Source organism: Mauremys reevesii, linkage group 22 (genome assembly GCF_016161935.1).
Source record: "Mauremys reevesii isolate NIE-2019 linkage group 22, ASM1616193v1, whole genome shotgun sequence".
NCBI classification, from domain to species: domain Eukaryota; kingdom Metazoa; phylum Chordata; order Testudines; family Geoemydidae; genus Mauremys; species Mauremys reevesii.
In genome coordinates, this window is record NC_052644.1 from 5,135,498 (window position 1) to 5,163,280 (window position 27,783).

Consider the following 27,783-nt stretch of genomic DNA (forward strand, 5'->3'; position numbering starts at 1 on the left):
CGCCCTCATCGCCCCGCCCCTTAGAGCGCCCCGCCAATCACCGGGCCCCACCCCCCAAGACGCTCTTCTCCACAAAAGCCCCGCCGCTAGCTCTACGCTTCCCTATTCACCCACGCCGGCAGCGCGCGCCGCAGCTCGAGGCGCTCGCGCGCGGTCTCTAGGCTCCTCCACCCGCCCGCCCCCCGCGCATCGGGACCCGACGCTCCCTGGGGGCCATGGCCGCGTGCAGGGACCGCGTGCGCCTCCGAGATGCCGGGGAGAAGGGCGCCTCCAACGGGGAGATCGGCCCGCAGGACGCCGGCAACGGGGCCGTCTTCCCCGCGCCGGGCTCCCCCTCCAAGGCCGCCCGCGTGCGGGGCTGCCTGCGCGCCAACCTGCTGGTGCTGCTGACGGTGGCCGGGGTGCTGGCCGGGGTGGCGGTGGGGCTCGGCGTGCGGCAGGTGCCGGGCGGGCTGAGCCGCGCCGGGGTCCTCGCCTTCTCCTTCCCCGGCGAGCTGCTGCTGCGCCTGCTGAAGATGATCATCCTGCCGCTGGTGGTCTGCAGCCTGGTCTCCGGCGCCGCCAGCCTGGACCCCGCCGCCCTGGGCCGCCTGGGGGGCTGGGCCATGCTCTTCTTCCTGCTCACCACGCTGCTGGCCTCGGCCATCGGGGTCAGCCTGGCCTTCATCATCCGGCCCGGGGAGGGGGCCGCGGCGCCCAGCCTAGGGGGCGAGGGGGGCGGAGCCGTGCCCGAGGCCAAGGAGGTGGCGGACTCCTTCCTGGATCTCATCAGGTGAGGCGCTGGGGAGGGGGCGGGAGCCACGTGTTCCCTGGGGTAGATGATGCGTGTGGGGGGGAACGGGAGCAGGGAACACGGGCGGGGGACGGCGCTGTACATAACTCGGCGCTGGTGTCTGGGGGGAGCTGGGGAACGTGGCGGCCTGTGTCTTAGGCAAGACCATGATCCGGTAGCGAAGAGGAAACGGACACGTGTCGTTCTGTCCTCCACCCCGGATCTAGGAGGGACCCAAGTCCCGGCTGGCCCTGCTGATTCCATCCCGGCTCCAGCTCCGTACCGGGGGGGGGGGGGGCTGCAGATCCCTTCCTTCACCTGAAGGTGCCTTTGCTACCCAAGCTACCTGAGTCGCCTTTCAGGTGGATGGGGTGGGGTGGGTCTTCCTCCCCTCCTAGCCCGGTGATGGTGGCTGCTCCAAGGCCTGGATAGGACAGATGGGGGCTCCGGTTGCAGGTGGTGGAGAGGGGAATTATGCTCATTCCCTTTTACCCTATTCTGGTTGGTGGCCTCCCTGGCATCACAGCCACCCACGTAGCTTCTTATGCTTCTGAACAGGGACACTGAGTTGCATGCAGTCCCCCCCCCCCCCATTAGACATTAAAGCCCCATGTTGGGTACTGTCCTATATATACAGAGTAGAACCTGCTCTAAGGCAACTGCCTTAAACTGCCGCTCTGAACTAACCTCAAAGGCTTTCTACTAACCTTGTTCTACCTTCAGACTCCTGTCCTGTCCAGTGGTAACTAACACTCTTGGGGGCCCCTTCAGTGTCTGGTTGGTTGAGAGTTTGTAACATGCTAGGGTGAAAGATAAGCAAGAAATGTTGGATGAGAATGTGACTTGCCACCTGCACAGCACTCCCTCCATCTGGAGATCCCAAGAATGACTTTAGTCTCCCTGCCTCTTTTCCCAGTACGGTTGGGGAAACTGGGATACAGTGTAGGTATCTTGGGCAGGTCATCAAGCAAGTTTATGGCAGAGCTGGGCATGGAACTTGGAGCTGCTGACTTCCAGTCCTGTGTCCTGCTCCCAACTCCATCCTCTTTTCCTCCTCCTCTCCCCCCCCCCCCCCCTTGCTGAAGGCATGTTAAATGCTTGCTGTGGAAAGTCTTTTTGCTACTTAGGTCCAGCAACCTGGATCCTATGGGAAGCTTGTAAAGACCTGATTGGCACTTCAAGCCACGTAGTATTGATGGGAGATCCAACAGGAGGCCAGAGGAATGTGATAGTCTCCGAACACTTCTGATTCAACACGGCCTGCATATTGCGTGTGACATAAATGCCACATGTCTGTTACCGACATCCTCTTCCTCATGGTGTATGTATGCAGAGGCAGCCTGGCCTCTAGGCTGTTAATTCATTAATACTCAGTTGGCATGTCAAGCTATACAAGTGTTGCCAAAGTATAAAAGGGAGAGATCCCTCTGGGCTGTGTCAGATGCTGACACTCTCTACCAGGGCTTTACTCTTTTCAGGGTCTCAGTTGCAGTCAGTATGGTCCATTTGCAGTAGATATTCCCGATCTGGTTGCAGACTGCTATGTAGCAGCCTGCCACTGTGAGAAACATGATGGCATCTCTCAGTCTCTCTCCAAGGGTTAAGGGCAGGTTTTTTTTTTCTTCATAGCTTTTAACAAAAAGCCTAGTAGGGAGAGTCTATTTGTGATAGCAGTTGCCTGGAACAGGGACCATCTGCCCATTGAATCTGCTGAGTCACAGTTAGGTGGTTGAATTCAAGTCTCTCCTTGGTAGCTGGGGACGAGAGAAGTGGCATGCAGCCCATAAGGAAGAGAATTGTCACAAAACCTGTAACTTGCTGCTGAATGAGTATAGCCCTAACCCACCCCAAGGGCAGAGGCAATGCAGGCAAAGCTGACTGACCTCCTGAACCATCAAACGTTCTTTGTTTCTGAATTATACAAATAACTAGATCACATCCCTGCTCCACCCAGACCGGGAGGTAGGGATTATTCCTATGTTGTGACTTGCCTACAGTCATGCAGGCTGTGGCAGAGAGGGGATTAGAACCACAAAGACCAGCCTTCTGTAGCATCTTTCATACTAACTTCATGCCAAGGGAGTTGACTTGGAGGACAAATAACCCCAGATCACAACTGATGAATGCAAAGGCTCTTTGTGAACGGATTGGTTTGAAATCTGGGGTGACGACCATGTTGTCTGGTATAAATCTGACATCCTGAGTCTGTCAGGTGGGAGTTGGGATTGGTTGAGCCGCTAGCCTGGACTGGCATTTTGACAGAGTGAAGGAGTCAGGCTTGTTGCTGATGGAGAGAGCCTGTTGTGGTAACAGGCTGCTCCTTGTGTCTGTGAGAGCTGATGCGTGGCGGGGGAGGATGAACACTAGCATTGGCTATTGTCTGTGTTGGCCAGTGCAATATCTTTGATCACTGCACTGCCAGTCATGGAGCCCCAATGTGAGAGATGACCAAGCTTTGCAATAGCTGCAAGCTCTTATGCTTCATTTGTGTCTATTTATATGCTTAAATCAGATGCCCTGTTCCTGTTTTGATGGATGAACAGAAATTTCTTGTTGCAGGAGTCTTCCATCAACTAACACCCCTGTATAGATGACTTATGTCCTAGCCCCACACTTGGAGTGTCATGCCTATTGGCCAGAGAACTAGCTAGCTGTGGTTTGGACACTTGCTCCGAACTACTCTGGTCTTGTTGGCTTCGTGGCCGAGGTGCTGCTGTGTCCTTAACAGCCTGAATCTTCTCCCTTCATTGGAACAGCCTGTCAGAATTTCCTCTCTTCCTGGCAAAAGCATAATGTCTTGATTCATGCATGATTCATGTGAAATGAGTCACACGAACTGACATTTGAACAGTCTCTTTGGGTTCTTTATGGGCTTTTTATGTGGCTCGGGGCTAGCAAGCTAGCTACTGAAGCCATCTCTTGCCAAAGGGCTCCAACATAGTGCTCTGCCAGTGGCTAGCTTCCATGTAAGCCCGTGTCTTATGCTGAAACTCCCTCACTTCAGCGGAATGAAAATGTAGCTTGCATTAGATGCCCTGGCTTTTTCAGGGACCAAACCAAACAGAGGGGGAGTCACCACTGGTCCTGTCTTTAGGAGATGCCGGGGTTTGAAGTAGGTGGAGTCCTGTCTGTCTGATGCAATGTTGACTGTGTGTTGAGTCTGCTGCCAGGCAAAGCAAGTGCTGCATAGGGTGGGGTTGAGACCGGAGCACTGCTCTGGGCAGGCATTCCAGCACTAGCCATGCGGAGGCTGGGTAGGGGGATGGTAAAGCAGAGCTTTGAACTGTCAAGCATGGGTTAACGTCTAAAATGAAGCTGTCTGCCTCAAGTCTAGAAAAAAGGCTAAAAATAGCTCTTAGGAGCTCCTGTGGGGTAAAGACATCGATGTAGCTTTATCTATGCCCTGAGGGCAGCACAAGAAGTCGGTGGTCTTTGGGGAGCACCACTAGAATAGTGGGGGGGGGGAAGGTGAGAGGGTTAATTAACCCAAACAAAATAGTCTTGTTGCCTGTGTTTGTAAATCAGAAATAGCAGCCCAAGTGTAGGTTGTTTCCTTGCCTTTTGCAAGGGTGAGTTAAGGGTGCCAATGCTTTAGTTGCTTGGCTGAGTCTGGATCAGGGATGCAAATGGCTCTTACGAAAGAGGAGAAATCTCGACCTGCCTATTGCCAATGCCAGTGCCTTTGTCAGAGTTCAAATAGGTGGAATTGTAACTCTCTATTGCTGTTATGCCGCAAGGTGCTCCTGGGTGCCAGCAGGTGTGGCTGGGATCCAAAGACAATCCCAACCCTTGTTAAAGCCTGTGGGTTCACCAAGTACTCCTGGAGCATGGCTGCATTTGAATGTTAATTTAGATTCAAGTATGTTGTGGATTCAAAGCTCAATAGCTGTCCTTCTAGAACTCTGTGTATAGACAAATCCTTGAACTATGTCTTCACTGTCCCAAAAAAAAAAAAAGAAGAAAAAGTGGGTGGGTAGGTCTTTATTTTGTTTGCAGCAGGAAAACTGTTTGTGGAGACAAGGCCCTGTCATTGGGGGGGACTAACACCAAAGGCACTAGGATGCATGGCAGGTCAGAGTAAAGTTGTGTGGACTGAGTTGCCAATGAAGGAGCTAAGAGTTGGTGTTGGATGCAGAGAACCAGGACAAGGAATTGTGAGCATGACCCTCAGGGGAAGCTTCTTTGGTATAGAGCATGCTAGAGTGGCAGGCTGAGGAATTTCAGAGCAAAGAAACTGCCTGCTCGGAAACAGGGCTTTGGATGTTGTGAATAAACAAGGTACCAAGAACACTGACTCATCTATTTCTCCTCCTAATAGAAATGACCTTGCTGGGCCCTGGATATTGGCCAGCTGGTCAGACCAGAGGGGCAACTCTGATCATTAACTCTAATTATCCAGTCTCCTCTAAGACGCTCCCCTTTGGAGCCTTTCCAGTGAAGTGTTCAGCAGAAAAATGACTAACTGGTGGTGTGGTCTGTCTGAAACTTGCTGATTCCAGATCAAACAACTTTTTTTTTTTTTTTTAAAGCCAAAAGATGATGAACAAGCTAAGGAGAATCTAAAGAGCCCAGCTGGGCTTTCTGCATCAGGCCTTCTCTAGTGGCAAAGAAGAGTTCAAACTAGATCTCTATGCTCGCTCCCCCATCTGCAGGGCCAAGAAAGCGTAACTATTCTGGAATAGTGTGTCCACACACAGCTGTTCTAGAATAGCGTATTTGGTGATAGCTAGGCTGGGTAGACACTTTCTGCTTTACCCAGTTGCTACTTGTCGTGGACACTTACCTCCTTGCCCAGGATAGCACCTGTTCTACATGAGCCAAAAAGGACTACCTTAAACCAAAACTTCTGGGCAAAACAAATGCTGAGATAAAACCACGCACAGCTTAGAGAAAGGGATCGTCACTCATGCATCTGATACTTAATGGGGTTTGCATGCTTTCTCTCTCCAATTTACTGCCAGATTTGGAGGTGAGTAGATATTGGACTCCTGGATTTTATTCCTGGCTCTGCTGCTGTCGCTCAGGTCAAGTCTGCATTGATCTTTTTTTTGAGGCTGTGTGTAAATGAATACTGCAGCTGGCTGACACTAGGCAGGCCCCAGAGGCTGCCATGGGATTGGTAGCTTAAACTAATATAAATTGCTTTAACTGTCCAAACTCTTCAAGCACAGTCGTAAATGGGCTTGGAGTGGCTGGCTGTGATTACAATGTGCATTCTGCTGCAGCTGGAATTGACTCTGTAGCTTTCATAAGTGACAGTAATCCAGCATAAGGGGAATTTGTGTCTTTTTTTTAAAAAGCCACCGTTAAATCTGTTCCCAAAACAAATACGCAGACCTATGTGGCAGAACCCAGTGGTCCCATTCAGCCATGGTGCTCTGCCCAATGAAGGGCCTGTGCACTCTGCATGAACTGACAATTCCTTATGGAGTGCTTCTCGTCAGCTCTCAAAGTGCTTCATGGTCTAATGTATCTACCCCCAGAATCCCCCTGTAGGGCACAGGACTATTACCCCACATTGAGGGGATGGGGGAATGAGGCACAGAGAGGCCAACTGACTTGTCTGAGGTCACACAGGAAGTCTGTGGTGGAGCAGGGAATTGGGCTGGGACTTGGGGTGCCAGCTTTCATGTTGTAACCAATGGACCATTTTTTCCTGAAGTGGCTGGCTCGTGCCTAGTTGTCCACAGGACCCAGGTCAAAAGGAGCGTTTAAATTGATTAGACCAAGCTAAATAAGTTTAGAAAGGTTATTTTGGGTCCTGTAACTGTCCTGAATCTTTTCTCACTGCTCTTCCCTCCCAGCCAATTTGTGGGCATTACAGTCTTTAAAGAGTTTTATGTCTGACTCTCACACAGAGCTGGTAATAGCTCACAGGTGTGACAGTGAAACTTCAGAGAGCAATGAGATGCCCAAAAGAGGCAAAGAACTTGTTCTAACAATCGTGATCTTGGGTGTCTGTAGCAAGAGTAGGATGGTGGAGGGGTGGGATTTGGGCCAATGTGATTGGTAAATGGACAGGTTCCCATCAACTATAGGAGTGTCAGCTGGGTGGCAGCACAAATTTAGACAGATGTCAATGGTTCTGCTCATGCAAAACTGCTGCCCACTTGAGACATCCGTTAGAAGTGGAAGAGATACCTGAGGGTATGGCTACACTTGCAGCTGTACAGCGCTGGGAGTTAGAGCTGTCTTCGTACAGCTGTGTAGGGAAAGCGCTGCAGTGTGTCCACGCTGACCGCTACCAGCATACTGTGGTCACATTTGCAGCATTTGCAGTGGTGTTGGGAGTGGTGCATTATGGGGAGCTATCCCAGCGTTCAAGTGCTTTTCAAAAGAGGGGTGGGGTGCGGTGGAGTGTGACAGGGAGCGTGGGGGAGAGAGGGAAATTGGATTTTTGGAGCCGACACTGTGTCAGCTCCCTGCCTTGCAAATCAAAGTGTAGTGTCTGTTCTTATCAGTTTAATATCTGATAGGTCCTTTATTTGAGAACTGTATGTTAAATTGATTTTTAAAACAAGGGGATGGTATAGGAGCTTGCTCTGTCCACCCCATGCATTGACCTGGTATTGCAGTGTCTCCAGGACCAGTGCTTCTCCTTCTTGGGGGGGGGGGGGGAATTCTGACCTCTTCCCCCACCCCTCTCTCATTCACTAAATGCAAATAGCCCTCTTTGTTTTTTCCTCACAGACCAGATAAGCAGCTGCTCCAAAATGGACCCCACCCGCCCGCTGTGTTGTTCTCTCCTCAAGCAAACACTAGCTGTGGACATTCCAAAGGGATCCCCCTGCCTGCCTCATTCACAGCAAACAGTAGCTGTGTTTGTTTTTTTAGATAAGCCGCTGGGTTCACAACAAAACAGAGGCATCACAACAAAACAGAGTGTAATCTTTACTTAAAAGCATTATGGGGAGGTTCCGGAGGTCAGTTACAGCACAGTAAGATTAATCACTGTTTACACTGGCACCCCAGCGCTGCAGCACCAGCGCTGTTCTCTTTATTCCTCTCGTGGAGTACATGCAGCGCTGTAGCCAGGGAGATACAGCGCTGTATGTGCCTTGCCAGTGTGGACGGGGAGTGAGTTACAGCGCTGTAAAGCCACCACCAGCGCTGTAATTCTCAAGTGTAGCCAAGGGCTAAGATAAGGCTGCACCCAAAACTGCAGCGCTGGACTTCCTTAAGGCAGATCTTTTGTCATTAATAGGCTCCATCTCATCCCTTTGCAGCAAGGGGGAATTGAGGACAGAGTCATTGGCTTTACATTGGAATTTCCTGGCATTTCACTAATCTTCAGTGATCCTGTTTTGTGGTTTGTTTTTTAACCAGGACTTTGCTCCATGTGTCTTGAGTATGCTAAATCCTCCCTAGTGCCAAGTGACATCGTAAACATGTTTATCCGGAGGGGTTAGAACAGGCAGCAGCAGCTGGGATCTGAAATCTTCTGGTTTGAATCTGACATGGGTTGAACATCTGTTTGCCCTCTTATGGCTGCTCAGCAGTGTGAAATAAGTGTGGTCTCAGCTCAGTTCTAGCAGGCAGGTATCTATATCCAACGATTACTGCTGGCATTATTAGTCCTGTTCATGACCCCTAATCCCGCGCTTTCCCTCCCCCACTGGAAGCTGTGCTGAAGCCTCTTTCAAAGGAGAACTGTGTACACAGTCAGAACTGAACAGATCAAAATGCCCATCCAAGGGCACCTGGGCACATCTGAATAAACTGCTTCCTCTCCGCTTTGCTCCCAGGAAAATGGATGATCCCTACAGCGTGTTTGGATCCTCTAGGCCAGTGGTTTCCAAAGTGGGGTGCGCAAGAAGATCCTTGGGGGTGTGCAGCAGGAGGAGCATGCTTCTTTTTATTTGGTGCATGGCAGGGGGTGCATGCTCAATTTTTTTACTGATAGGGGTGCGCAATCAAAAAAGTTTGGAGACCACTGCTCTAGGCTCTGCCATCCTGATCAGAAGAGGGGGAGTGAGTGAGCGAGCAACTGACAGAGCTGAGGACCCTTCTGGGAGGCAGTGTGGCCTGGTGGTTAGAGCACTGCACTGGTGTGCTGTAGACCTGTGTTCTGTTCACTCTCACTGGCTTGCTGGATTACCTTGCCCAGGCCACTTCCTCTCTCTGTGCCTCAGTTTCCCCCTCTATAAAATGGGGGGTGAATGGTACAGACCTTTGTAAAGTGCATTGAGCTCTACAGATGAAAAGCACTGCTGTACACTGTAGGTATTGCCACACAATTAGTGCTGCTGGCTGAGGCATGCCTGGGTGTGTGGTCATCCTGCCTTTGCCTGCGCTATACCTGCCCTGGGGATACAGGAAGCGCTTCAGTCTCTGGGGGTGGCAGGATAGCACTTTATTTTGAGATTAAATCAGAGAAGCTTGAGGATGTTAGTCTGTCCCTACTTGCTAGGCTTCCTGCACTGAGATGTGTGATTGTATCAAAGCATCTGTGTGCGCTTAGTTATAAAAGATCAAAGACCTTATCCCTGCTACTGGAAGCTCTGACACAGACACCGCCCTGGGAGAGCCAGAGAAATGTTCCCGCTGGGCTTCCGCTTGTCCAGAGCGAGGGGTTTTCTCCCATTATTTCTGCCAAGGGACTAGAAGTTTCAGAAATGTGTAGACTCCATCTTAACAACCAGTTAAATTTCCTGCCATCAGACACCAACAATCTCCTCTATTTTTTCACTAGTTCTAACCAGCACTCATCTGAATCAGCTGCACAGACTGGCTTGTGCTCAGAGAAGCCTTCCTAACAGCTTGGGTGGAAACAGAAGGAAACCGTGGCCTATTGATCCTGGGGAATGTGAGGAGGAGAGATGCTGGCCTGGGATGCTCTGACATGTTTGTGGACGATCTACTGCCTTCCTGAGCCCAAGGGCAAGTCTACACTGGAGCGCTACAACAGCGCAGCTGTAGCACATCTGCTGAAGCGCATCGGCACTCTCCAGTCAGCAAAATTACTCCACCTCCGTGAGAAGCTATGTCAGCAGGAGATGTAGCGCTGGTGTGGCAAGCACTTAGATCGATGTAATTTATGGTGCTCGGGGAGGGTGTGTGTCTTTTACAGCCCCATAGCGACATAAGTTACATAGACTTAAGGGCTGATCCACACTACTGCTTAATTGTAAAAGTCAGCTGGACCCAGTGTGAGAATTATCACGCAAACATCAGAGCTAGGAGACCTACCTAGAGTTGGAGCAGGGGCTGATAAGATTGGATGTGAAATCCTGATCTTATGGCTTAGGTTATTAGAGCATGAGTGCTCCGTTATCAGTATCGTCCCCTCTTCTGGGGAGGCCGGGCAGGGCTATTAACGCCATTGTACAAGATGGGGAAGCTAAGAAACAGGAAGTCTGGTAAAATATGGTCTCTAGCTGCAGGTGGTGGGGTTGGGGCTGGGCCTGCAGAGGCTATAAAGGGAAGAGACGAGGCTAGAAAGCCGCTTCTTGGTTTGAATGGAAAAAAACGGAACCACTTCAGACATCTGGGACCTGATTCTGTTGCTTGTGGGATCTTGTACAGTTTGCTTGTGGGATCTTGTACAGTCGCTCACCTCAGTGCACATAGTGACATGCCACCATGCTGATCTGGTGGTGGTTCACTGATGCTTTGCACTAGTGAGAACGAGTCACAAGGGCAATAGTTGGGCCCTATGAGTTTTCCCCCGGTTGTCCTTTTCAGCCAGCATAAACCAGTCCTATGTTGTTGTGGATGGGACCAGTTAAGGCTGCTCAAACTCCAGTTCAACTGGCGCGTCTACTTAGCGGGATCTGACCCCTTGCAGAGGGGAATGAGTGCCATGAATGCAGGGTATGAATTCAGACGGTCAGTCGGTGAAGAATGGCGCTCTAATGAATGTGCCCTTCTCCCCATGGGATTGAGACCAGCAGGGACAGAAGCTGCTGCAGGAGACCCCTGTGCTGGAGTAGAGCTCTGTACATGTGCAGAGTATCACCCTGCCCCTTATGCTGGGCTCTGTGACTGGTTGGGGAGTCCTGTAAAGGAGGGTGACTGGGAACTAGATCCCTAGCGCAGTCCATGGCAGCGCTCTGGGAATTTGGCAGGAAGGCTCTCACTAGCCCTATTGTGCAGGATTAGCTGGGGGCACATGACAGCGGAGTCTGCGGAGCTTTGTTGCTTTTGGTACTTAGTAGCTGCGCTTTGAGAGGAAAGCTGGCTCCTGTCTTTGGGTAACTTGGGGACAGGGTGTTGTGTCCTTAAGAGGATCACAAGAATGGCAGCCATATACTTCTCTTTCCAGAGCCTGCCTGAATACTCCCTTTACCTCTGGGGTGGGTAAGCCCCTTCCAATGGAGGAGGGGGGGGAACAGTCCCCCCTACCCACCCGCCTCCCAGCTAGGGCTGAGCTGGGCTCATGCCATGTTTGTTTTTGATCAGGATAGTTCTCTTGTGGGCGAAATGCAGTCGCTCCCTTTAGAACCAGTCCTGTGTTGGAATGTGGCAATCGCTGGAGTTTGATTGTGGCGGCCCCATGTGACTGCTGTTTGGATTCGTGTTTCAGGGCCGGCTGCTGGCAGAGAGGATGCAGGCATCTCCCCACTGCCCCAAGGGGTTGTGCTGGCCCATGATGGAGTCTCTCAGCCAAGCTTCTCCATGTGTGCTGGGAGAAGCTGGGTTTGGACTGGGATGTGAATGCAGCGCAAAGTGCCTGGGTTACTCTTCAGCCCACCTCAGCTGTAGAGGCACAGATCATTCAGGTCTGCTTTCAGCCTTGGGAATTGCTGGCTCTACCAGGGGAAATCCCCTCTCCCTGATCTCATCTAAAATATCTGATGGAAGTAGCTGTTAGTGTCACATTGCCCAGGGAGAATAAAGCCCTGTTCTGTGTGGCTGAGGTGCAGCTTTGGGAGTCAGGACTCCAGGGTTCAATTCTCATCTCTGCCACTCGCTTGCAGTGTGACCTTGAGCGAGCCACCATCCCTTGTCTGGGCCTCAGTTTTCCCCATCTCTGAAATCAGGAATTGCCAGACTGCATCAGATCAGGGGCCCATCTAACCCATTCTTTCCACTGAACCCAGTGCCAGCTGCTTTAGAGTCAGGTCCAAGAAACCCAGCAATGTTGGGATAACCTGCCCCCAGAGAAACTATCCTCTGACCCCAAAAGTTAGAAGCTGACTTACCCCTGGAGCAAGGAAGGGTGTTATCTCTTCCAAAGCTCCTGGCTTTTAATATTAATGACCAACTCTGGATATCCTACTTATCCTTATGATCATCTAATTCTCTTATAAATCCTGCTAAGCTATTGGCCTTCATTTTGCAGTTAAATGAATGGGTTCAAAGAGCTTGGAGATCCTTGCAGGGATGGGAGGTGCGGAGAGAAAAGAGGTGGTTCTGATAGTCAGGGGATGTAGTGTTGGGTCTAATCTTGTCCAAGCTATACTACTCAATTCCCTGGAGGAGGTAAGACAGATCTATGGGTGATCCTTAACTAAGAGGGCTGGTCAGTATGTTTAGAGGAAGGTGGTGGGACCCAAAGGATCAATGAGGGGCTGATGGGTCAAGCACAATGTAACATACAACTGTGTGGAACTGACCAAAGGAATTATTCCTATAGAAACTTGCCAATCTACCTAGTGTGTCAAAGGTCTGTGCAGTGTTCTCAACCCTGGCAGCTCCCCAGTGAGGCAAGTGTTTTGTCTCCTCTAGGTAGGAAGCAAAGAGGTTGTGTCTCTTGCAGATAGAGAGATGTGTAGAGGACAGAGGCATGTATGTTGGGTGTATCCATAGAGTGGGTATCACAACTGCCTTCTGGGTGCCAGGCATAAATTCCTTTATCTAATCAAAGGCAACAATAGAAACTGCAACCGTCAGGGAAAGAGGTGATGGATCCGGATATCTGAAACAACTAGTTAGGTGCAGTGTAGCATGCTCCAGGATACGCCGCTAAGCTGGTATTTACTCTGCTGGGAACAGTCATTCTGTTGTCTAGTGGCTCACCGGAGTGGATGATCTGATCAGACAGATCTCTACTAAATGAAAGTGACAAAGGCGCATGAAAAGGCCCCATGAACAACTTGTGAGGCAAATACAAATATTGCCTTTGTGCCAAACCTCTGATAAAGGGGTCGGGGGGGAGAGCAGGGGAGCTGTTACTAAAAATTCCTTTATAATATGGTCCTGTCATCAGGTGATGGAGTTCTTAGCACCCTGTTAACTCAGAGAGCAGCCTGGATTCCAACTCTCTCCTCAGATCAACAGAATTGTCTACTAAGTTCCAATCCAACAAAAACATTGCTGCAGATGACAATGTGCTTCCCTTGGAAAATTAGTCAACCTGATGATTGTAAGAAGGAATGAAGAAGCATGGCCCACTGGATTGGGACTTGGGACCTGGGTTCTAGTTCCAGATCTGCCAGTGACTTGCTGGGTGACCTTGGGCGAGTCACTTCTCTTCTCCCTGCCCCAACGCAGTGCCTTGGTTTCCCCGTTTGCTAGATGCAGGTACTGGTCACAACACAGTGGGACTCCCTAAATCAGTTGTGACCTCTGTGCTACTGTAATGTGTAAAGTGAGCCCACTGGGATAGGGGAGACCTTACAAATGTGGGGTTCCATGGTGCCATCCTTTAGTGGCTTTCAGGTGAGAATATCACTCCAGTGCAAGTCCATCTTGGCGCACACCTACCACTCCCTACCCTAACTCGTAAGGACGTCACTGAGTTCTGAGCACAAAGGGCATTGCAGGTTCCTGCTCTTTTTCTAACCAGGTATTGTGCTGCTAGCAAGGAACCCGAAAAGCCATGCAAACAGGCCAGGTCCAAAGCCTCCATGTCAGGACTTCTGGGTTCTATCCCCAGTGTTGACACTGCAGCCTTGGAAGAAGCACTTGATCTCTGATTTTGTAAAATGGCTAGAAGCTCACTGGGGTTGAGAGTCAGGGCTTGTCTAAAGAGATGTTGCCAGATCAGGCTGTTCTAGTGAATCCTATTTAGAACAGGAGTGACTCCACTTTACAGTTTGTCTGGTTAAGGGTCACATGGATGCATTCCTAACTACTCTGCTGCTGGCATTCCTCCTGCACTGCTTCACAGCTGGATTGGCCTGTCTGTGCTGCTTTGGGCTCATCTTGATTGGATGCATACTCTGTGGTGGCATTCAGCCAGCTTTGCCCCTCTACAGTACCAGGTAGGGGTGAGTTCATGCCCTGTATTTCCAGGAGACCTGGAGACCACCTGAGTCTGCTTGCAGTGTCCAGCATTGGACTGCAGACATCTACAAGACACTGAGATGAGGGGGCAGTGCCAGGCCTGGTTCCAGTGCCCAGCCAGAGGAAAGGGGCTCTGTCAGAGGTACCTGAAAGGAAGGGATGAGAACAGGGTCTCCAGTAATGCTCATCATAGGGGTAGGTAATGGGACTGGACTCCTGTGATGACATTCTTAGGGGCCGTTTTCTACAAAGCATCCAAGGCAGCATGACAATATCCAAGATGTCTAGGGTCTGTTCCCCACCATGGGGTCTAATCCAGAGGAGGTCTTCCTGGGTAGACAAGAACTGTGTGACACATGTGCAGAGTTCACACAAGAACCCTCTGTGTGCAGCCTGACTGAAGCTGCCATGGAGGAGAGATCTACCAGCAGTCAGTTTCACCGTGCTGTGGGGGGGAGGTGTACCCATATTATGTGCCATGTTACAATACAACTATCTAGGGAGCGTTAAACAGCTCTTCTGGGTACCAGCTGTCCTCTGAACTGAGCAGAGCTCAAAGACAAACCGTCAGAAGTTATCATCCATCCTCCTCTATGCTCAAAAGGGCACCTCTGCCAGAGACTTAAAGCTATAAAATAACAAATACCACAGCCAGTGCCATGGCGGGGGTTACTCGTACACAGTTTATGCTTGTTGTAGCAGCAGCTCCAGCAGGAACTGTACTCTGGGTCCCAGGTTGTTCCAGTGCACTTCAAGTGAAGATACAATTAAACTGTATGAGGTAAATGGCCAAAATCAGCTTATGGAGCCATTCCAGAATCACAAGGCACTTCCTATCACCTCCTACAGGCCGTTAACCTTTGTTTAGTTGCTGTAAAGGTTTATTTTTTTACACTTGTTCATAAAAAAAAAAAAAATTAAGGCAGAGGGAACGCTGTGCTTTAGCGCACGTTTCATGGCCATATACGCCCTGTAGCGCTAGTAGTCTCCTTCTATTCCTGCAGCAGCTGGGCAGACCCCATCCTCAGGAATAGCAGCGCTGCATCTCTCCTAGGTTTGCCCATTGCCTTCTAGAACCAGACTGCCTGAGGCCAGTTCTCCAACATGAGGATGGGCTAAGCACCCCTGCAGGCTAATACTTACCTGCCCCCTACCCAGCACTGCTAGAGGGCTATACAAGTGGGAAGAGAAGAGGGGAAGGGCATTCTGAAATCTGAGGGAGAAGCAATGTTTTCTCACTATTGGTATGGGGACTAGCACTGGGAGAATACATGTGATCATTCTGATTGCCCTCAGCAGCTGGTTTCCATGGCCTGTGCATCCAGGGTCCTGGCACCAATAAAATTAGCTCAAGTCTCTTCCTCATTGTCGGAGATAAGAGGAAACCTTCAGGGAACCAGTGCTTGCAGCCTATGAAGGCAGAAGGGTGGAGGCTTATAGGAGAGCGTGTGGCCCCGGAAAGGGACATGATGGAGATTTTTTGTAGCAAAGGTCAAGCACTGCCCCGAAATCTTGCCCTGCCCTGTCAACTATGTGGAACACACCACATTGGGACCACTGATGTGGGAAAGACCTCACTCAACCCTCTGCAGCAGGATAGGCCTGAGTGCCCCTCCTCCAGGAGATTGTGAGCGCCCCCTAGGCTGGGTGTGCCACACTTCTGTGGTCTACATTCTTAGTTAACTGTCTGGGTTTCTTTTATTAAAGGAGTAGTGTGTTTGTGGTGGGTGTTACTTTTTAACTCAATGGGTCTTTTCGTCCAGCTTGGCTGGGACATTCTATTACATCACTTATATAACTTTCCTCCATCATATGAGTTCTTAATAAAACCAGTGCACAAACATGTGAGTCACTGTTTTAGTTGCAGCGCATTTATTACCTCAGACTATCCCTTGGCCTCAGTGTAGGAGCACGATTGCATCACTGCTCCTGTTTCCCTGGACTCTTGGACATGTTTTCTCAGCGATGGTCTAGAATGTTGAGAAATTCTCTCCACCTCTTGTCTAGGTTCTCTTCCCTGGCTCATGGGTGTTTTGTGATGAGCGTTTGCTGTGTTCTGCACAAGGTATACGATGAGGAGAAATAGCCAGCCTGGCTCGGTGCCATGGCTGCTTTCCCTTCGCTCTTCCAAACGCACGTCCCACTGTCATTTTGCAGCTGCTCTGCAGCCCTTGTTAATATTGGTGAACTTTGCCCAGGGATCAGCCAGGCTTTGCAGCACCATTTTCATCAAAATCTCTGGCCTGGGGTGTGGGGGTGGTGCAAAGAAAAGGCACTGATCTGGTAGCAGTTGCCCCTGTACCATGCAGGCCCCCCATCCATGCAAAGGCATTGCCAAACTTTGTCCTGGGGCAGTAGCATCCTGTTAATACCTTGCACCGCCCCCCCCACAAGACCAGCCTAAGCAGCTGATTTCTCTTTCTCCACCCCCAAAACAAAACTCCAAATCACTAAGTGTTGACCACTAGTAGTGGAGGGGGGAGGAGATGAGCTTCCAAATGGCCCCACACTTCTCTGTGCAGAGGGGAATTCTCATGTTGGGCTTCTGCTGCTCCAGGGTGAGCTCTGCAGAGATCTCTAGGAGCGTAGGCTGCTGCAGCTACTGCTGGTCAGCCCCATTCTGCAGCACTGTCCTGTCCTCCCATCTGCGCTTGTTGACCAAGCCCCAAAACAGCAGTGCACTTGGGAAGGCTGCTCCAGTTCAATGCCCTGCTGAAGTAACTGCTGGATTTCCTCATCTCCCCCTCAGTGGCCGTGTCACTGCAACATCCAAACCCACTGTCCCAGACCTGTCGGCTGAGTGACTGCCAGTATACGTGCCTCATCCTGACATGAGCACGGTGCTCCATGTGTCCCCAGGGTGGCCTGATTAGCAGTTTGAAAATGGCACTGGCAACATACAGATGAATTATGGGATGTTTGGAGGGGGTGTGTTTCTCAGATCTCCTTCCCCAAATCTCAGAAGTCCTCTAGGTTCTGGGAGGCTTCCCACTATTCAATGCAAGAAAAATCCTAGAGCATTGAGTTGAGCGGCAGAACTTGGCACTATGGAGATAGCTGTCCAGAACGCTACCTGCTTCATTTGAACAACTGCAGAGCTGTGTGGCTGCAGTAATTAACAAGGGTTGTACCTTAAGGTGACATAACGGCTCCGTGCTGCGTACTTCAATTCTATACGGTTAATTCAAGGTACTGAGAGTGAACAAACTAGATGTAACTTTCCTGTATAGACAAACCTTTGCTCTGAGATCTCTAATGCAAAGGGGGCCGATTTAGTGACCTTGTATTTCTCTGAAGCTTCGCTGTCTAAATCTTTTCCTTCTCCACAGGAACATCTTCCCTTCCAACCTGGTGTCGGCGACATTCCGCTCGGTAAGTGACTCGCTGCATCATCCCACACGCTGTGCTTTGTCCCGCAGGTCTCCCCTTAATAACCGATCTAGAAACTGTCATTGGGCTGGTTGTCCAAGTATAGGAGGCCGTCCTAATGCCACCTGCACTGCAGATCTCCTCCGTGTTGGGGGCAGAACAGTCCCGTCGCAGTTCAGTAGTGTAGCTGGAACCTAGTGTGTTCCCCAGTTTTCATACTACAGATGGTGCCCTGTTTTGTGTATGTTGCTGGCAGCCAGCTCCCCAGCACTGAATCCAGTGGTGTATTGCAGGACTCTCAAGAGCTGCCTTCCATAGGCTTAGCGTGGGCGAGAAGTGCCCTAAATATGTTTATACAGCACCTAGCACAGTGGGGCATCTGGGAAGAGAATAAACGATGAACCTGTTGGGTGCATAATGCCTGCTCTAGAGATACAGTGGTGGTTTTGCTGTGTCACTCTGAATTAGGATCAGGTAGATCAGTCTCTCCAGGTTCTTGTAATGGGTCTGCCATGGTATCTGACGGCCTCCTGAGACTGAAAAAGGACAATCAGTGCGTGCCCTTTAGAGAGGGAGAGAGCCCTTAAAAGAGAGCTAAGCTCAGGTGGGTGGGGTGGTGGGGGAACTCAGGCTGAGAATTATGTTAACAACCAAGGCAAATCCCAGATGGGGACGTAAATGGACCCCTTCTCCATTGTGTGGGAACTGACTGCTCGCACTGCAGTGCATCTAATGCACCTGGATTCTAAAAATACACCTGGGAACTGGCAAGCTCTGTGGCTAAGCACCTGGTTATAGGATTTGGATAGCAGGTGAAGGCCTCAGTGTAAGCACTGTGGTAATTGCAGGGTTTACATACAATGTTGTTTGGCAGGTGCAGTTACTGCTAATGGAACAAGGGGGTCATAAGCAAATCTGTCACAGCGCTAACCTTTGGGTTATATTCATTTGTGGCAATTATGCTGCGGTTATAGATGTAATTGCAGTGTAACTAAAGTGTAACTGGTCACTATGCTGTACAGTGTGACCCCTAACTTCCTTCTGAGCGCACACTCCTCCACCCTGTTGGCCATTAAACAACATTGGACGGGTTTTTCCATCTCAGCCTATCTTGTGACTAACCCCACACGGGTTGGGGGCCTACAAGACACAGGTGAAGCAGTTTATCTCCCCTTTTGTCTCTCCAGTATGCTACCCACTACAAGCTGGTGGTGACCAGGAAGAACATCACCGATGAGCTGGGAGTTTTCAATGAAACTGTCACAGAGGAGAAGGTAAGAACCTCATCTGGGGGAACGGCGCTGCTACAAGCCGCTCTGGTCTGATCCCTGCTGAGATGAACCTTCAGGCTTGCCTCTGCTGCTAAGAACACAGGGAGCAGGTGAAACTGCTGTCCTCCCAACCCCTTGTCAGAAGCTGCACACGCAGGCCTCTGCTTTACAGCAGAGCCAGAGACTAGGCTGCCCTGAGTTGGTCCCATTTGTTCATATGGGATTGGTTAGTGGCCCAGTTGGGGTGGGACCATCTAAATCCGCTAAGCTGTTGTCTCTGTTCGGATTGGAGGGGACTTGGTGCTAAGAGTCCTGTCCAGACGGGAACTCTCCAGTCCCACCCTAATTCCTCCTTGTCTGTGACTAGGACACTGCTGGTGCCCCATTGACCTCTTCTCCCTTGCTCTGGAATAGGACATAGTTGCAGGGAGCTTCTTCATGGTCTGGACGTAATAGTCTCTCAGAACTAGAGGCTTTGCATCCTGCTCTGTTCCCTTCCCAGCTGTGTCCAAGGAACCCCTGGGAGAGCCGGACAGGCCTCCTTAGTACAGACATGGTGCTGTTGCCCAAAGATGAAGCCCCGTTTTTTTTTTAAATTGGATGGTGACTGGATAGATATGTTCTAAGAACATGAATCTGAGAACAGGCCGTTCCCACTGCTCCCCTTTGTCCTCAGTCAGGTGGTCATGGAAGGACTCTATGTATGATGCCAACCTTCACAAATGCTATCCAGACCATCTCCCTTATTCCTGGAGATGCCACCCAGCATGGTCTGCTATGGAGGCTCATGACTGTACAGACAGTACAGTAGTGTGAGTGCTGGGCAGAGAATTGCAAAGACAAGACCCAGGCAGTGCGTGTGTCTGTGCCTCGCAAATGCAGGGAGGTCACCTCTCCAGGTTCTCCAGCCTTCTGAGACCTTAAAGTACTGATGGCTAAAGTTCTACAAGGCTCTCCTTCCTTGCCAAACTCATGCCTGTCAAGCATCCGCAAATAGCTAGAGCCTTTCTCTGTTCCCTGGTCTGTTGTCTTCTCTGAGCTATCTTGTTCCTCTGATGACAAATGTTGATCTCTTCTCTGCTCAGGTTCCCCTGGGAGATGAGGTGGAAGGGATGAACATCCTGGGTTTGGTGGTTTTTGCCATTGTCTTTGGGATCGCTCTGCGGAAGCTTGGGCCCGAGGGGGAGAACCTGATAAAGTTCTTCAACTCCTTCAATGAAGCCACCATGGTGCTGGTCGCCTGGATCATGTGGTATGAAAGGGCAGCTAGTTGCACCTATTGGGGGAGAAGGGGGTTGATTCAGTGAGGGGTGGGCAGTGACTGGTAACTTGGTGATAAGACTGTCTCCTGTAGTGCGTCGCCCAGGGTAGATAGCCAGAGGTGGGGGGCGGGGAGTGGATGCAAAGGCCCGTGGGGATAATTATGGAGCTAGATGAGCCGGTGATGGGACTCTACCAAGCTGCTCAGACAGCTGTGTGGCGATTCTGTGCTGTAATGGAGACTGGTGTATCATAGACCATTCCACTTGTCTCAGTGCTAATTCGTTAACATCCTCACTCTGGAAGAGCTGGGCTCACTCACTAGTACGTAGAGTTAGTGCCTTGCTCTCAGACCCTCCAAGAACTGGATGTGAGCCTGATTACAGAAAGGGAGATGTAAAGTGATTCATCCAAGGTGGAGAGTCATCTGCAGAGCCACAAATAGAACCTATCCCTGCTCTGCTGACCTCGGGTCAGACACATGCCGGGGGCGTAATATTATACAGCAGCTGCTCTTGGATGCGGTTGTTGGCACTTTCTTTCCCGGTGTGCCAATATGCCGGGTGTAGCAGTGACTATGCGTTAGTGCTTACACCCCACTCTGCCTCCTCCTAGCAGCTGGATGTTCCTGTTCTTCCTGCACTGTTGGGAGATGGGTAAATGACTTGCTGTATTGGAAACACTATGGTGTAGTGTGAGATGGGAGTGGAAGGATCATGGGAGTTTTTTCCCTAGTTGAATGGGGGGACCATTAGCGGGTTGTGGGGTTCTTTGCTTCTGGAAGGGTCTGATGCTCACATCTCTGGACCGGAAAGGGCAAAAAATAGAATCCTCTCTCTGGGCTTGAGGAGTGGACAGCAAGGATCAGCAAAAGTCCTCCTGGCTATGGCTGGACTCCTTATCCGCTTCTCCTGGGATCCTGCCCCAGTGAGTGCTCTTGATGTATTTGGACTTTCAGAAAGCCTTTGACAAGGTCCCTCACCAAAGGTTCTTAAGCAATGTAAGCTGTCCTGGGATAAGAGGGATGGGCCTCCCGTGGATCAGTAAGTGGTTAAAAGACAGAAAACAAAGGGTAGGAATAAATGGTCAGTTGTCACAGTGGAGAAAGGGTAAATACCGGAGTCCCCCAGGGGTCGGTACTGGGATCAGTGCTGTTCAACACCTTCATAAATGATCTGGAGAAAGGGATGGTCAGTGAGGTTGCAAAATTTGCAGATAGTACAAAATTACTCAAGACAGTTAAGTCCATAGCAGACTGTGAAGAGATACAGAAGGATCTCACAAAACTGGGTGACTGGGCATCAAAATGGCAGATGAAATTTAGTGTTGATAAATGCAAAGTAAAGCACATTGGAAAACACAATCCCAACTATACATACAAAATGATGGGGTCTAAATTAGCTGTCACCACTCAAGAAAGAGATCTTGGGGTCATTGTGGATAGTTCTCTGAAAACATCTGCTCAGTGTGCATCTGCAGTCAAAATATTGGGAAAGGGATAGATAATCAGACAGAAAATATTATAATGCCACTATATAAATCCATAGTACGCCACACCTTGACTATTAGATGTAGTTCTGATCGCCCCATCTCAAAAAAGATATATTAGAATTAGAAAAGGTACAGAAATGGGCAACAAAAATGATTGGGGGAGTGGAACAGCTTCCATACGAGGAGAAATTAAAAAGCCTGACTGAGGCTGAGAGATGACTAAGGGAAGAAATGATAGAGGTCTGAAAAATCTTGAATGGTGTGGAGAAAGTGGATAAGGAGGTATTATTTACCTCTTCCCATGACACAAGGACCAGACGGTCACCCAATGATATTAATAGGCAGCAGGTTTAAAACAAAAGGAAGTACTTCTTCATCCAGTGCATAGTCAACCTGTGCAACTCATTGCCAGGGGATGCTGTGAAGGCCAAAAGTATAACTGGGCTCAAAAAAGAATGAGAGAAGTTCCTGGTGGATAGGTCCATCGATGGCTACTAGCCAGTATGGTCACGGGCACAACCCCGTGCTCCTGGTGTCCCTAAACCTCTGACTGCCAGAAGCTGGGACTGGATACCGGGATGGATCACTTGATAATTGCACTGTTCTGTTCGTTCCCTCTGAAGCATTTGGCATTGGCCACTGTCAGAAGACAGGATACTAGGCTATGTGGACTTTTGGTCTGACCCAGTATGGCCATTCTGATGTAACCTTCTCTCCACTCACGAGCAGCATGTGCTGGGCAGACTTGCTTCAGGAGATGTGGATTCCTCCTGACCAATGAGAAGTAGCATGAACTAAGAAAGGGATTTGTCCCAGATTTCGGTGGAAGTTAGGGAGCTTGAATATCTTTGAGGATCTGAGCCTGGAAGCCAGGACTCCTGGGTTCTCATCCTGGCTTGGCCACTGCACGCAGATCTGGGGTAAGACCCTTAACCTGGCTTTTCCCATCTACAAAATGAGGATAATTGCCAACCTCTGGGAGGTGTTAATTGGTCATTGTTTGCAAATGTCCTATGCTGGCTGGCATCACTGTCCTGCCATAGTGGCTGAGGGGGTCTGCCTGTCTTCACTGGTCTCTCCTGCCCTTAGGTACGCTCCCCTTGGTATCATGTTCCTGGTGGCTGGCAAGATTGTGGAGATGGAGGATGTGGTGGTTCTCTTCACCAGCCTGGGCAAGTACATCTTCTGCTGTATCTTAGGGCACTTCATCCACGGCTTCATCCTCCTCCCAGTTATCTACTTCATCTTCACACGCAAGAACCCCTACAGGTTCCTCTGGGGCATCTTCACAGCGCTGGCCACTGCCTTCGGCACCTCCTCCAGGTATGGCAATGCTAGCTGAGGGCACAGGTGCTTAGGGGCTTGAGTAAACCTCTCACAGGGAGGCTTCCATCAGATCAGGGAGGCCCTGGCTGCTCGGCCTGGCAAGGAGAGAGGGTGATAGATACTGGGGTTGTTAGAAGGTCCCTTCATAGAGTCCAAGGCCAGAAGGGCCCACCAGCTTATCCAGTCTGACTTCACCATCCCAAAACCACCCTGTTGCTCGCATACTGAACCCAACAATCTTTTTATGTGATACAAGAACCAGAGACAGTACTTGATTATGCTGAAAGTCGAGGAAAATGCTACCTCCTCTTCAGCGGTCCTGGGCTGCAGCTACTCCCATTGACTCCTGCTGGGTTTGTGGTTGCTCAGCAACGCTTAACTTGCAGCCACAGCGTTGTGTTAACCTGTAGAACTCACTGCTGCATGATACTTAGCAGTCTAGTATCTTTAAGAGTCAAGAAAAGTACTCAGGTTTTTCTGGGCAGTAGAATCATATCCTAGGGAGGATGCAGTAAGTAGGGCTCTCCATCCTTGGGCTTCAGGGCATAAACACTTCACTGGGGTCAGGAAGCAACTTGCTTCTGTTAAGTGAGGTGCATTCATTCTCCTGTGAAGCACCTGGCTTTGGCTGCTGCGCAGCAGAACATATAGACCAAGGAGGTAACAAACTTGGTGGGGGCTGTTTCCCATTTGTAGCGCAGCCTACGGGTGCCCTTCTCCCACAGGGAAGGGGGCCTGTGGATCTATTAGGAAGTTCTGCATTGGCCCCTCCCTACAGCTGGGGGGTTGCCTGCCCTTACGTACACACTTGGCTCAAGGCCTGGTGCGTGAGGACTCAGCGTACACGCTCTGCTCTCTCCACAGCTCTGCCACGCTGCCGCTGATGATGAAGTGCGTTGAGGAGAACAACGGCGTCTCCAAGCACATCAGCCGCTTCATCCTGCCCATCGGGGCCACGGTCAACATGGACGGGGCTGCCCTCTTCCAATGCGTGGCGGCCGTCTTCATCGCCCAGCTGAACAACATCCCGCTCAACTTCATCCAGGTCATCACCATCCTGTGAGTGGGGCAGCCCGCACCCTGCTCTGGCACTAAAACACCGAGCCACAGAATCTGCCCCACCCCACTCCGAGAGCTGGGCTGGTTATTAGCTCTGGCTTGCACAGGGCGAGGGGGGGTCCTGAGGCACAGGGAGGTGATGGGACTTGCCAAGCGGTGGCAGGGCTTGGAATAGAACCCAGGTGTCCTGTCTCCATCTCAAATCATGAGACCGTGCTTCTGCCCAGAGGCGAGAGTCCTAACTCCCAGGTTCTTGATCTAACTGCCAGGCACCGTTGTCTGGCCCCACCCGGCTGTTCCCCTTCCTCTTGCGGCTTTCTGCCGGAAACTGGGAATCTCCCTGCTTGCCTCACATAGGAAAAATGTGGTCATGAGCTTGCTGCCGAGACCAGAGGAGATTTATGTGACGCTGGCTCACGGCAGGAAGCTGATTCTGTTTTATAACTGAGCTCAGTGAATGACTAGCTGAGCCCTGGCACTAACCAGTGCGTGTTACAAGGGTTAGCAGCCAAGAGGCTGAATGTCCTGCCTCTGCATCACTCCCAGGTCTTGGCAATCCAGGAGCTTGGGGAGCCCATCTCCACCCCCCACACCCGCCACGCTGTGCTCTTAAAAAGCGACCTTCACGCCTGGGTTGTGTCTGTGTTTCCCCGGTACAGACACTGCTGGGGCGATGTTTGGGATACGGTCGCTGTCTGAGCTCAGGCACAGATGAGCTGTTGTCGTAGGAGCTTTCACTTCACCCAACTCCTCTGCCCCAGCCCCGAACCCCCGTCCAAGCGTGGGCACTGAGTCAGACTGGGATATGCCGTTGCCTGTGAGTGCGGGGCGCTGAGCCGTGCCGATCCATCCGGTACAGATCACACAAGGGGACCAGAGGGTCAGTGATCAGATGGTCCCGTGGCTCATTAGAGCCGGATGCTTCCTCCTTGGCCGAGAGATGCTGCCCACGCTCCTCCCCAGCAGTGGGTGGAAGGGGAAGAGCTCACTCTGCCCTTGGCTTTGCTGGCTGGCGTGGGGCCTGTCACTGGCTGGTTGTGCTGCTGGGAGGTCCCTTCTCTGAGCAGTGCTGACACACATCCCTTGGCCGCGTACTCAACTCAAGGATCACGTGTTTAGGGCACTACCCAAGGACTTGGGATACCTGGGTTCAAGTCTCAGCTCCACCACAGACTCTGTGACCTTGGGCAAGTCACTTGGCCCCTCTGTGCCTCAGTTTCCCCATCTGCACAATGAGAATAAGCGCCCCAGGGGAGTTGTGAGTGTGAGTGAGTTGTTGCACTAGTGACGTGTCTGTTCTCTCTCTCTCTCTCTCTCTCTCCCTCTCCCTCCCCCGCTCCCCCCCTCCCCCTTGCAGTGTCACAGCTACAGCCTCCAGCGTAGGGGCAGCGGGGATCCCTGCTGGTGGCGTCCTCACCCTCGCCATCATCCTGGAAGCCATCGGGCTGCCAACCAATGACATCTCCCTCATTCTGGCTGTGGACTGGCTTGTGTAAGGGCAGGACAGGAGGGCAAAGACACTGACGCGGGCTGTATGGGGTAGAACAGACGGATCCGTCTGAGGGGCTCGGTGGGTGCAGCTGCCTGGAATGGGCCGGCTGGCTAGGTCCATGGGAATCCGCTTCCCGGGGGCCCCCTACGTTTCCGCAGCCTCAGCAGAGCAGGTTAAAGCAGCTGAGAGCAATCGCGCACGGGGAGAGCCCTGGGCAAAGTGACACAAGGCTGCACTCCCCATAAGCTGTCTCCGCTTGGACAGGGCCGTTCCTTTGGCTGGCCTGCAGCTCAGGCTCTGCAAGGCTGTGGTTGCTGCGTTCGCCTGCCGCGCAGCCCCACCTGCTCTCAAAGGGGAAGGGACGGTGCCACGTAGACAAGCCCCGCGGCACAGTGCAGTGTCGCTTTGCCAGTGGGCAGCTGAAGCAAGGGGGTGCGTGGGTTAGTCTCCAACGGGAGCAGCCTTTGGGGCAGATGCCTGCGAGGTTGCCCTTGCGTGGGAGGGGAGTGGGGAGGTCAGGACTGAGGAGTGTGTCTCGGTCGTGGGCACGATCAGTGCGAGGAGGCTGATGCTGGCTCCTGTCCAAGGTGAGCTAGGGAACTAGCTGGCCTGGTTAGTGGGGCTTGGTGCTACTTCCCCATGTCTGAACACTCCGGGCCTAGCAGCTAAAAAGCCTGATTGAGGGGGACCAGCTTGGAGCAAATCCCAGCTCTGAATGGGATGTGCCCTGGGGCACAAGGGTGTATCCTGCAGGGTGCAGCACCTGCTCTAGAAATCCTCTGGTGGCATCTGCCACAGTCACGCCAAGCCAGCATCCAGCCCAACCAGAGGTCAAGAGCTGCGTGAAGGGCTCTGGGTTGTTGGGCAGGGGCTGTGGTGGCGCTGGGCTGCCGTCTCTGGTGGCACTGAAGCACCTGCCCCTGGTTCAGAGCTGGGGAGCAGTGTCTGACTCCCTGCTGTCGCCTGTCTGCTCACCCACCGATCCGCCTGTGTTTTGTTCAGGGACCGCACCTGCACCGTCCTCAACGTGGAAGGAGACGCCTTTGGAGCCGGCCTCCTGCAGGTGTACACAGAGAGGACAATGGGGAAGGCGGAAGCCGAGGAGCTGGTGGAGATCAAGACTGAGTCCCTGGGCCCCAGCAAGGTTCCAGGCGAGGAGGAAGGCTCCCCACTGATCAAGAGAGACGGGCCCATCCTGCTGGCTGCCGGTGGCTCCTGCGAGAAGGAGTCTGTGATGTAATCAGCGCCCGGAGCGTGGTCCTGGTCGGAGACTTTTCCTTTTGTAGGGTTCCTTTTTAAAGATGTCAATCAGGGCAGAAACGGGCCACTTCCGGTTTTCTTAAGCCGTGAACCTCCTGGGCAGAGGCAGTCTCGGTGAGGGGGCTGATTAGCTCGAGACAATCCTGACAGCTCTCTAGAGTGACCCCCTGACACCCACCAATCTGACTTGTGTTCAGGGAGCCGGAATCTAGGCTGGGCTTCCAGCCTCACCTCTTATTCCTTTTCTGTGTCGATCCCATTCTCCTGACACGGGGGCTGCAGCCTGTACTGGCTCAGGGGCCTCTTCAATCACTCCTTGCCTCTGACCTTCTGCTGGCTGCCCTCCACCCTTGCCCCCTTCCTGTTAATTTTCTGGACCAAGCAAAGCACCTGAACTGGCCTCCCTGCGCTTTAAATGTGCTGAAGCATCCGGCGTTTCTTGAATGACGGGTAACGCCACTTTCCGTTGTGCGCTCGGCTGCTCGAGTGGAGGCCGGCTGGCTCGCGGGCCCCTCCTGACCTCTGACCTCTCCTTGCCTGAAAGACTTGATACTCTAGCTCAGCCAGAGCTCCGGCTGGGGGTTCCTGCAAGAGGTCCCCCCGCATTCTTTCCATGTGGCTACAGCTCGGTTGTGAAACAGCTTGTGCCTTTGTCTGTGTGGCTGTGGTCCAGTCCTGTCTGTCACGCCGGTCCCAGAGGAGCCAGCGCTGACGTTGGTGTGGAATCGTGTGTCTGTGTCCCACGGTCTCTTGGTGTCCTGGTTGCTCCAGCCAGGCTGACGTAATTTATTTTGCTATTTAAACGATACGAGTGAGTTGGTCTCTCCAGAATAGAGGGGAGGGAGCCCTTAGACAGCACCAATGGACTGGAGGCTGCACCGGGCATCTGCCATGAAAAGGGGATGGGACAGATCCTGGACTGATGGGTAACCCTGTACATCAACACTCCAGCTAGGCATTGCCTTAATTATTTGACTCCAAGCCCTGGTTCTTGGGCTGGACACTCCAGCCAAGGGTTACAGCTCGGTGCTGATGTGTCAACCCTCTGGCGCTTCAGCGTAACCTCTGACAGGCTGCGGTTCCTCTGGCCCCATTCACTCCTTAGCCTTGTAGACCCAAATCCTGCAGGGCTGTTCCCATGCCAGCTGGACCCTGCTGCTCTCGCCTGTGCCACGATCAGCCATGTGGGGCTCTGATCTGGGGCTGTTCTTGGGGGAGGGGAGGGAATGGCTTGTTCTGTTCTGGCCCCCAGCAAGCCGTTCTGGGGGCTGTCAGGCCCTGGTAGGGGCTAAGTTATTGACCTTCGCCACGGC

The 27,783-nt window shown here is 51.7% G+C and overlaps 1 protein-coding gene and 1 pseudogene across 4 annotated transcripts; both read left to right on the forward strand.

Moving 5' to 3' along the window:
- Positions 1–75: 75 nt before the first annotated feature.
- Positions 76–26,900, forward strand: SLC1A5 (solute carrier family 1 member 5). 4 transcript variants are annotated; one of them, XM_039510488.1, is made up of 9 exons: positions 5,502–5,741; positions 9,465–9,802; positions 17,272–17,314; positions 18,499–18,585; positions 19,668–19,834; positions 22,423–22,656; positions 23,524–23,718; positions 25,076–25,210; positions 26,213–26,900. In XM_039510488.1, the coding sequence occupies exons 2-9, from the start codon at positions 9,756–9,758 to the stop codon at positions 26,448–26,450; spliced, it is 1,146 nt and encodes a 381-aa protein (XP_039366422.1). In that variant the 5' UTR covers positions 5,502–5,741; positions 9,465–9,755; the 3' UTR covers positions 26,451–26,900. The 4 variants fall into 4 exon arrangements, with proteins under 4 accessions (XP_039366421.1, XP_039366422.1, XP_039366425.1 ...); XM_039510491.1 differs by having other exon boundaries at positions 9,465–9,779; XM_039510487.1 differs by lacking the exons at positions 5,502–5,741; positions 9,465–9,802 and adding an exon at positions 76–772.
- Positions 7,195–7,372, forward strand: LOC120388978 (annotated as a pseudogene).
- Positions 26,901–27,783: the final 883 nt, after the last annotated feature.

What these genes read in the sequence shown, in the direction of transcription:
- SLC1A5 (XM_039510487.1), top strand. Translation starts at nt 216, where the DNA reads ATGGCCGCGTGCAGGGACCGCGTGCGCCTCCGAGATGCCGGGGAGAAG. An exon ending in TGTCGGCGACATTCCGCTCG is followed by an intron (nt 17,315 to 18,498) that starts GTAAGTGACTCG and finishes TTGTCTCTCCAG; the next exon opens with TATGCTACCCACTACAAGCT. An exon ending in GCCTTCGGCACCTCCTCCAG is followed by an intron (nt 22,657 to 23,523) that starts GTATGGCAATGC and finishes CTCTCTCCACAG; the next exon opens with CTCTGCCACGCTGCCGCTGA.